Here is an 11172-nt window from a genome sequence, read left to right as displayed (position 1 = left end):
GATTTGATTTTATGTACACACAGGATTTCTAGACATTGTGTTCTCTGACCAGGCAGATTTAAAAATTTTAAAGTTCCACAAGATTGATGGTTAAACGGAATAATTTGAACCCAAAACATTTGGCAGGTGTGCATATGATGGCGAGTTGTAACCCATACTTGGAAGTACCAAACTCGTATAGCGGGATTTAAGTGTTTCTTATCAAGATACCAAGATCCAGAAATGGAAAGCGCTTGGAAAGGTCACAAGGAAGTGTGGTGTTTTCAGTCTCTTAAACTTGTTCTGTGTCGCAGTAGACGCTGGCGCAATATGACTTGAACCACCACGAGGGCCGTTCAGATAAATTTATTATTTGTTGTCTTGGTGTGAAAGAATTTCGATCTTTGAGAATTTAGATAACATTTTGCTTTCAATAGGTTAACACCATTCGAAACCGATTATGCATTGAAAAAAAGTTACCGAAATTTTGGAACAATTAATATAATATTAAGATAGATTTTGATATTAACAGTTTTAATTAGAAATTTATTTCCTTTTGGTTACAAAATTGGAGGTCAACATAATAATAGGTTCCTTTAAATGTAAATTATGTCTCATTGTAGATGGGAAAAAAATTCTGCCGATAAAAGTACATTTGTTAACGTATCTTTAATTTCAAATTGTATTATTGAAAATGATCTACCTTAGACTGTGGTATGATGATTTGTCTGCACGGCTTTGGTGTGTTTTAGGATCACTGATGTCCAAAGAAGCATCCGATGCTTATATTTGTCGGACACGCCAAAGTCCGATGGTTCGCGTATATTAGCAAATGGTTCTTATTAGCTCATCAAGTGGATTTTGTGTAACAATTCAATTTCTTAACAGTTCATTTACTTAGATCTCAACACCATTGTACAGTAGTACACAAAGATTATGAGTATACATTATATAACATGACTTAGTACTTACCAATAAATATGACATGCGTAAGAAAAATGAAAAATTAAAACTCGTTAATACAATTGTGAAGTGTGGGGTTTCTAAACCGGGGCGCATTTTGTTATTTTCAAAGTAAAGGAGCAATACTTCCTTCTTTGATAAGTGTTTCATACTGGATATTATTAGGTTAAATCTAATAACATTTCATGAAGTATTTTCTTGTCGAAATATAAAAATTAAATAACAAAAATTTCAATTTCCTGAAGTTTAATTACATTGTCGAGATAGTCAGAAATACCAATTTAACTGAAATTAAATGTTACATGTAGATCACTTACTGTTACACAGCACTCCCAATAGGTATTTGATTGCCAATTAGATGTTTATCTTTATATACAAATGATTTATATACAAGCGGTCTTTAATGCTTATTTTTAAGTACTTTGCATATAGCAAATAAAAATGTGTTATTTGTATGTGTACCCTTGCAATATTCAAGCACAATCAACAGCTGCTATTTCGGATCCATAACAGTATCTGGAGCCGGAGGAACTGGAACAGTCAAAAAGAGACAACTCCGTACCACGACATCCAACGGAACTCAACAAACTCGGATTTTCGTCATCAACGCCATGAAAAAACCATTGCACGTTTCTATCATAATTATATGCAGTCCTTGCTTTAGCATACATGCTGAAACGAAAAGAACAAAACAAATTTTGACACAAGTTCCCCCGGAAATTTGACAATTTGAACTGTGGACATTTTTAGTGTTTATACATTGTTTACTGGCTTAGTACCTATATATATATTTACATTTTCCAGTATCTTTGCCTGTGATAACACTACGTATCGATTTTGTACTATATAACCAATAATACAAATGACGCCAAATTGAGGCGCCAGCGGGGTTTGCTTATTCATATTTAAATATTTAATCGTACGATGGCTTAAAATTATATAAATATAAGTGATAAGGAATCATTCTTTGAATATTATGAGGTGATAATTCCGGTCAGGGCGTGATCAAATCTATCATAAAGCCCTTCGGGCTTTATTGGATTTGATCACGCCCCGACCAAAATTATCACCTCATAATACTCAAAGAATGATTCCTTATTCCTGGTAGCCATTGAATAATTTAAAATTCTGTTTTAATAAAATTTGAAGGTGTACACGGCAACAGGTGTTGCTGCTAGCTTCTACCTGGACACGCAGAAGATCACAGAAATCACAACCAATAACGGTCGTTACTTCAGGGCCAAGAACCCCACAGCTGGCCTCTATGCCATGATCATGGACTACAGGTAAATGGTCGAAATTTTTCTTGCACCTAAAAATTCATTTTATCATGTAAATGTCTATTATATACTTTAACCAAGGTTCTCTGAATTTGAAAGATTTTGCTTCTTCTTCATGAAGCTTTCACAAGAAGCCAAGGCAAGCAGTTTTTACATTGATTGCCAAGTGCTCAGCAAAAGGTCATATTTTTGTGAATGACAAAGTCAGACTGTAAAATTGAAACTTCAAAATTAAAAATGAAATTTAAAATCAAATAAATTTTATATGGATCTTATATGAGTTTAAATTCAAGATGTTGGCTTTGTTTATTATTCACAAAGCATCTTTAGCTTGGAAAGACATAACTTTTTTAATTAAATGTTAATGACTTGACAAAAAGTTGTATCTTTTGTAAATGACAATGTCAAACATCTAAAATTAATAACTGAATTTAAACCCATTCAACTATGATTCCCAATGAGTTTAATTTCATTAAATTTTAAATGTTTGACTTTGTCAAAAATACAATATTTCAATATTGAGTCTTATGTACATGTGTTAGAATTGCTATCTTTTGATCAAAATAAATTATGGAAATTTGAGATAAAAGATAAGGGGCTTTTATCTCAAATTGTTGTTCATTTTGCTTTTATTGAGGAGTGATAATATTGTCTTTGACTGTATTCCATTGTATTGAGAAGAAATTATTCAGAAGTGATGATAATGTGTTGACCGTATTTTTTTAGGAGCGTCTTTTTGAGTAAATACACACCATATTCACTTTACCAGGAAAGTCAAAATGTCAGAGGGGCAGCATCCATGACAACGACCTCATTTTCTTCTTTGTTACTTTGCATGATTGCATTTATCTATGCCAAACTTTAAATTTTCTCATTTGTTATTGAATTATTTTTTATTTAGAAGTTAAACTTTTACTATGTTCCGTGTATTCCTATTGAAATATGCCTGCAATTCCTTGCTTTATTAATAGATACTGAACTATTTGTAATAACGAGCATAATACATGTATTTTCACAAGAAATGTAGAATGACATTGGTTAAATCTTCCAGTTAATATTGTCTTAGTTAATTATATGATATTTAAAATGCAGAAATATATGACTCATATTGTTACAAATTATTTAAAAATAAGGTTGTTTTTATGTTCATGAATTTCAAATTGAAATGTTGATTGATTTCATTGATTTTTGATAATATACATGTATTTATTTGTTAAAAAATCAAAATTAAGTTGCATCAAGTGATAGGAATTTATTTGGAAATAAAATGTGTTGTAGCATTTTTAGATTATTCCCAGTTAGGCGAATTTAGAGAAAAGTTTCATCTTTTCAAAGTAACTCATGTTACGTATCCTGATGTTCACTTGAAATTTAAAAGCATTTGAATACTGTAAACCAACATTTATTCGCGGCGACGTTATTTCGCGATTAACATCCAATAAACTGGTTTGCGACGACTAATGTTCGCGACCAAGCCTTATCCAGACCCGTATTTTGTTTTAATAACTGGTTTGCGGCGAGAAATATTTGCGACGACGAGGCTCTCGCGAACCTCGCCAATATTTCTCGCACGCAAATAAAAGTTGGTTTACAGTATCTTGAATCTAGATATGATAATCATGGTAATGTTTTTATTTTAGAATATGATTTTTCACGCTATATTACTAAACGATGTAGTCAATTACTTATGAAATGTTTTAGGTTTAAGAAAGAACAAATCTCTGGTTTTATCCATTTCTTTCACACCTATTTAATACCATATATATATATATATATATATATATATATATATATATATATATATATATATATATATATATTATTTTCAATGCATGTCATTTTTTAAGTATACAAAAGTTTAGTATACATCAGTATGTTTTGATAGAGTGTTTTTGATTTTGATAAAAGGTGCTTAAATATTTAGTTCATGTTTATACAGAACATTTTTCGGATTTTAAAAATTAAAACTGATGAGTTTTATTGAAGTTTGAATAAAAAAAATTATTACTCCATAAAATTAATAAAGTGATTTTTTTTTGTAGCCTTGTTCTTCAATTTGATTTTATGTACACACAGGCTTTGCAGACATTATGTTCTCTGACCAGACAAATTTAAAAATCATAAAGTTCCACAAGATTGATGGTTAAACAGAAAAACTTTAACAAAACCCAAAACATTTGTCAGGTGTGCATATCATTATGATTGCAAGTTGTAACTCATACTTGGAAGTACCCAATTCGTATACAGTGTAGATCGGGATTTAAGTGTTTCTTATTAAGATCCAGAAATGGAAAGCGCGTGGAAAGGAAACAGGGAAGTGTGGTGTTTTCTGTCTCTGAAACTTCTTCAGTGTCGCAATAGAGGCTGGCGCGATGAGACTTGAAATACCATGGGGGCCGCTTAGTAAAAGAAATGTAGCAAATTTATTATTTGTTGTCTTGGTGTGAAAGAATTTCAATCTACGAGAATTAAGGTAACATTTTGCTTTTCATATGTTAACACCATTCGAAACCGATTACGTGAAAAAAGTTACCGAAAGTTTGGAACAATTAATATAATATTAAGATAGATTTTGATATAAACAGTTTGAATTAGAATTTATTTCCTTTTGGTTACAAAATTGGAAGGCATCATAATATGAAAGATTCCTTTAAATGTAAATTATGTCTCATTGTAAATAGAAAAAAATTCTGCCGATTAAAATACGTTTGTTACAGTATCTTTTAATTCCAAATTGTATGATTGAAAATGATCTACTTTAGAGTGTGGTATGATGATTTGTCTGCACGGCCTTGGTGTGTTTTAGGATCACCGATGTCCAAAGAATAATCATCCAATGCTTATATTTGTCGGACACGCCAAAGTGCGATGGTTCGCGTACAGTAGCCAAAGTCCAATGGTTCTTATTAGCTCATAAAGTTGGATTTTGTTTAGCAATTCAATTTCTTAACAATTTATTTACTTAGATCTGAACACCATTGTAAAATAGTATACAAAGATTATAAGTATACAATATATAACATGACTTAGTACTTACCATTAAATATGACATGCGTATGAAAAATTAAGACTCGTTATTACAAGTGCAAAGTGGGGGGTTCTAAACCGGGGCGCATTTTTTTTATTTTCAAAGTAAAGGAGCATTATTTCCTTTTTTGATAAGTGTTTCATACTGGATATTATTAGATTAAACCTAATATCATTTTATGTAGTATTTTCATGTCGAAATCTAAAAATTAAACAACTGAAATTTTCAATATCTATAAATCCAGTTACACTGTAGCGGTAATCAGAAATACCAATTTAACTGAAATTAGATGTTACATGTAGATCCGTTCACATACTGTTACACAGCACCTCCACAAAGTATTTGATTGCCAATTAGATGTTTATATTCATATAAAAAAGATTTATATATTCGTTAATGCTTATTTTCCAGTTCTTTGAATTAAGCAAATAAAAATGTTGTGTTATGTATAAGTGACCACGCAATATTCAAGCACAATCAACAGCTGCTATATTGTATTCATCACAGTATCCTGAGTCACTGGAACAGTCAAAAAGAGACAACTCCGTGCCACGACACCCAACGGAATTCAGCAAATTAGTATTTTCTTCATAATAATAATACTCATAATTATATTCAGTCCTTCCTTTAGCATACTTGCTGAAACGAAAATTGCAAAACGAATTTTGACACAAGTTAACGTTGCCCCCAAAATTTGACAATTTGAACTAGTCTTGTAGTGGACATTTTAGTGCGTTTATGTTAATATGTTTGCTGGCTTAGTATCTACAAATGTATATATTAGATCAGACCCTTTAGTATGGCTTATAGCTATTCAAAAATTTAAGCTTTGGCATATATACGAAATTTTTAATCTCCTTTGTGCTTTAACAATTTTATGGTAGCTTTTTATTGTCTTTGAGATCATAATACCTTGGCAATCCTAGGCTTCTGCAAGCGACTTTTGCATCTGCATCGTCCCATCCGTAAGTACACACCGTGCCCCATTCGTTCTTCACATAGACCTCAAGTTTGCCATCATTCAAACGTATGTTTTGATAGCCTAAAGACAGAAGAAAGTTTTTTTTATGATAATTTGTTTTATCGTTTTTAAAAGAAAATTGTTGTCGATTATTATTTAAGTGTTTGATTTATTAAATCTGATATAGATTCATCGCTTTATAACTGATAACTAAATAAAAATGAATTAATTTCAGTGTTATATATTATGCATTTTTTAAAAATTGTACATTTCAAAAAAAAAAAAACAATGCGTTAACTTAAAATCAAATTGCAGTTTGTTTTATTAACCACACACACGCACACACACATCAATGCATTCTGCATACGACAACGCCGCCTAGAGACAAAACATTTTAAAATATGGTTAAATAAATGCATGAGTTTCATTATTTTTAAAATGAATAAGATAATGTATTTCTTACACTTTACTGCCACGTCCTTGCTGTGAGTGCAGTGATCTGTCATCAGACTGTGCTTGCATTCCAATACATTGCTCTCTGACCCTGTACATGATACATTTGCCAACAGAATATCTCCAACGCCCTGAGCGAAATGTCCAGCACTGACTTTAGTTCCACCATAACTGCAAAGAAAATTTACAAAACCGTTACACCTGTTTTAAGAGGGCTCTATGGTCGTAGCCATTTTTAGACTATATTGATCTCCTTAAGAAAGAGAGCTCTATATAACCATAAAGGAAATTCAAAAGGTGACTTTTTTATACTAAATAATGGTTAATAGCTAGTCAGATATTATCTCTACATTTTAGACAGATCTGATAGTTATTCTGTTGACCATCTAGCCTCCTTATTGACTTAAGAGGCCACTTGTGGGAGAATGCCAAACTGGTCACCTCAGACAGGTGGACTCTTATTCCAGGTCTCGAATCAATATACAAGTCTGAGTAATACATTAATATTCAAACATATTCAACACCACAATTTCAATATTCGATTACTTACGCGAGCTTTGGTCTTAAGATGGAATCCTTAACTAGCATTTATTTTATGGATGGTTAAAATATTTATCCTAAAACGTGATAGCATTGTTCAAAGGAGAAACTTTGCTCTTGAATACTTTTGTTTTTGTTGTTGTTGGGTTTTATTTTTAATTTTTTTTTGGTTGGGGGGGGGGTATCTTATGAGAAAGTAGAAAATTTGTTTTGGTTGCTAGTAATCACTTAAGGGTTAAAACTTTCTTGTAAATAAATGCATAATATCAATATCTAATGTGAAGGGGTCGATACGAAAGACGAATAGGGCCACACAAAATTATTTTTATCGATCTCGTAAGTACAAGAAAAGATCTCGTAATTACGAGAAAAGATCTCGTTATGTCGAGTTAATTATCTCGTTATTACGATTTAATTATCTCATGATTATAAAATACATAGTAATTGTTATTTGTTTTATTATTGTGAAAAATGCATATAAAAGAAGTGTTCCTCGGTCACCAGATCCATACCTCCAAGTCGATTGGTTGACCCTTTTCGTCTATTTTTTTCTTTCCAGAAACGTTAAATCAAATTTGATTATTATTTGATAGCAACGATAATTATTTATTGATTTCTACATATATTAATCAGATTTGACATTTTATGTTATATGAATAAGTGGGTAGAACTTCATGTAACTTTACTTTTTAACGCATTCATGTATTACAATCCCACTTCGAAGTAAATATCAGGTAACCCTAGTCATAAAACGCAATTCCATTAGTTACTGATAACTAAATAGTTTCAATCATGAATATACGGAATTAACCCCGGGCTGTTTTTTAAAATACATTTATACACAACATATATTGAAAATACTTTTTTGTATATTGTAAGTTTTGGAGTAAACAAATTATTCTTCATATAATTATAAATTGGTAAATTAAAGTAATCAGTCTGCTTTGTTCCTTTTTCTATTTTTTTTAAACTTATTTAATATATTTCTAAATATACATGTATGTTTGTCTATTTTACATATATAGTGACTCAGAGAGAACATGTAATAAAATGAATCATACTATTTAATAGTTACTGGTCTCCTGAATATAACTCATCCAAAATCTCTCATTAAGATTCTTCATTTGTCAAAATCACTTAGTGTATTATACTGAATTAAACATATTTTTGAATATTAGAAATTCTAAAAAATACAGGGGCATGTACATTATTCTTTAGAATTCATGATGTTTAATAGAAGATAACTAAATAACTTTAAAATGTGAGTTATTGCTATTTAAGTCTTGAAAAAATTGATGCAAGCCTAATGCACTGACAGTTTAGAGTGGCAAATTCAAATTCTTTCATTGGATTTTTAAAAGTATGTTTTTCTACATTTTTTAAAATAATACCTCTAATGAGGAATTTTTCGAATAATATCTAAATTGTTTTCGTTGTTTGATGAAGTGGAAGTCCAAGCTGCTTCAGTTTTATGAGTTTTTGATAACGCATCTAAAAGAAATATATATACCTATATCCAAATAGAGTATTGCACACTATACGCGTGTCCACTGAGTCCCAGCCTGCATCACAGATTGTACCCCAAACGTTGTTCATAAAGACCTCTACACGCCCTTCTTTATTGCTGTATCCCCCAGAGAGCCGCACAGGGATACCTGGAAAACAGGTAGTATATACCGGTATACCGGTAATAGTGTCAAAATTCGTCAAAAGAACATACATAAAAAGAAAAAACAATAGGCTCATGGACCATATCGCTCACCCGAGAAAGATAGGTAAGATAAAAATTAGCTTTAGAGTCATAATACAAACTTTTGGACAATGTAGTATAATACATGTAGATCCTGTATAAATAAAAATCCATTTTCCTTCTGAATGTTCTTATGTTTATAATCAACTCCCTTTTCTAACAAGATGATTTTATAGACAAACCACATGTTGAGCATTGCAGTTTTCAAAAAGATCCTAAACAATTTGTACTGGTATATGGGATATAAACCTACATTAAACTCTGAATCCCTTGTGAGGCCCAAGAATCATACAGGCCAAAGTCTGAACAGTCTTAAAAAATAATTTGCATGTAAGTAAAAACATTAAATATACTATTTCTTTTTTGTAAGTAATGAAAATGTTTTCCTTTGTAAAATTTAACCCCAATGTGGCCTAACCCTACTCCTCAAGATTCTTTTTTTTAACGAATTTGAATCTACATTATCTTAGGTTCCTAGACAAATGGTTTTTAAAAGATTCTTAAAGATTTTTCTTTATACATATCTATGTAATCTTTCCAAAGTTTGGATCTACCCTTCCTGAGGATGCTTCCACATAGGTTTCAGCTTTCCAGTCTGATTAGTTACTAAAGAGAAGAATTTTAAGGATTTACTCTATGTTTTCCTGTGCAAAAATCCAACCCCCATTGTGACCCAACCCTATCCCCAGAAGTCATAATGTTCAGAACTTTGTATCTACACTTCCTGAGGATGTTTCTATATATGTTTATGTTTTAAATGTCTCCTCTTGAAAAAAAGGTGTGGTCCTTAATTTTCACAATTTGAATTCCCTTTTCATAAGAATGTTTTGTGCCAATTTCAACAACAATTGGCACAAAACAGAAAAGTAGTTTTGGAAAAGATGTTGAAATGTGTAAAGTTAAAAAAAGAAGAACGGACGAAAGACAAAATGTGATAACAAAAAAAAAGCTCAATTGAGCTTTTAGACTATTTTGTTCTGGAGAAAAAGATTAAATGTTCTCAGCGTATCTTCACTTTCTTTTTTCTCTCACCTTTGAAGGGGAACTGGCCGTTCACTAGAACAAACCTAAAAACCTTTCCCCAGGGATGCTTTTTACTAATTTTCGTTTAAATTGACCCAGAGGTTCTGGACAATAAACATTTTAAAACATCAAACCCTAATTTTAATCTTTCCTTATCATCACCGCTTTAAAGGGGAAGGGGGACTGGTCATTCATTTGAATAGAATGAAAGCCTTTTCCCCATAGATGCTTTGAACGCAGTTTGGTTGAAGTTGGTCTAGTAGTTTTGAAGAAGATGATGAAAATGTAGAAAGTTTACGACAACGACGACAACAGAAAAGCACAGATTTTGATCAGTAAAGATTACTTAAGCCTTTGGCTCAGTTTAGCTAAAAACCTAAACATGCTCATTAAATTTTCACCTCCTCCAGTTTTATAAGCATTAATTTTACTCAAATGTACCATTTCAGCGTAAAAGTGCATTTATATTAAAAATTAATCATCCGTTTCAGTTTGGGAAATAAAGGACCATCACAAAGCATCTTATCCCAACAAATTAATATGACATTTTGTCCCAGATTTTATTCCCAAATACACAAATAAATAATGTTTGGTGATACTCGAACCAGACATGGGTCCTGTTCCAAATACCTCAACCGTACACATACACCGAATGTATAGCCTTATTAAGCATTTTGATTTCTTCTCTTTTATAATTTTATTCTTTTAACTGTCATAAATGTTTGAGTAACTTATCAATTGAGAAATAGAAATGCCATTATTAGCGTAGATAAATTTATAACCTAATGTCTACCGCCCCCCCCCCCCAACAACGACAACCAAACAAACTTCAATAAAATATGATTTTAGAACAAATTTTTATATTAAATAGAACCTTACACCTCACTTCTGCTTGAGTACACTCATCGTTAGAATACCATCCTGTTTTTACTGGTATTCTATGATGGGAACATTCGAAGAGATTTCTCTCGTGTCCTCGACAATCGAAATATGTGGGAAACTTAGCCTTTATTCTTTGATTCATCTTGAAAGGTTGAGTAACAGCTGTAGACCTGTAAAAGGAAATAAATAAGATTAAACAAACATTACTTAAGTTTTTTCATCAGGGATTATGATTACTTTACTTTTTGCTTTGCGTGAGTTGCATATATTGTTGGATTTTAACATTTCAATCTGAAGCAAATATATATGCATG

At 31.4% G+C, this 11172-nt stretch overlaps 1 protein-coding gene across 1 annotated transcript in view; it reads right to left on the bottom strand.

The window, feature by feature from the left end:
- Positions 1-96: 96 nt before the first annotated feature.
- Positions 97-11172, bottom strand: part of LOC128182717 (deleted in malignant brain tumors 1 protein-like) — a 29457-nt gene continuing 18381 nt past the window's right edge. Inside the window, 5 exon segments of the mRNA XM_052851445.1 lie at positions 97-1614; positions 6163-6292; positions 6675-6835; positions 8715-8859; positions 10857-11029. Of these exon segments, the coding sequence (XP_052707405.1) occupies positions 1416-1614; positions 6163-6292; positions 6675-6835; positions 8715-8859; positions 10857-11029 (808 nt within the window). The 3' untranslated portion in view covers positions 97-1415.

Source organism: Crassostrea angulata, chromosome 5 (genome assembly GCF_025612915.1).
Source record: "Crassostrea angulata isolate pt1a10 chromosome 5, ASM2561291v2, whole genome shotgun sequence".
In the NCBI taxonomy this organism is placed as follows: Eukaryota; Metazoa; Mollusca; class Bivalvia; order Ostreida; family Ostreidae; genus Magallana; species Magallana angulata.
Note: the sequence above shows the minus strand (reverse complement) of the source record. Positions and strands in the feature narration are given on the sequence as shown.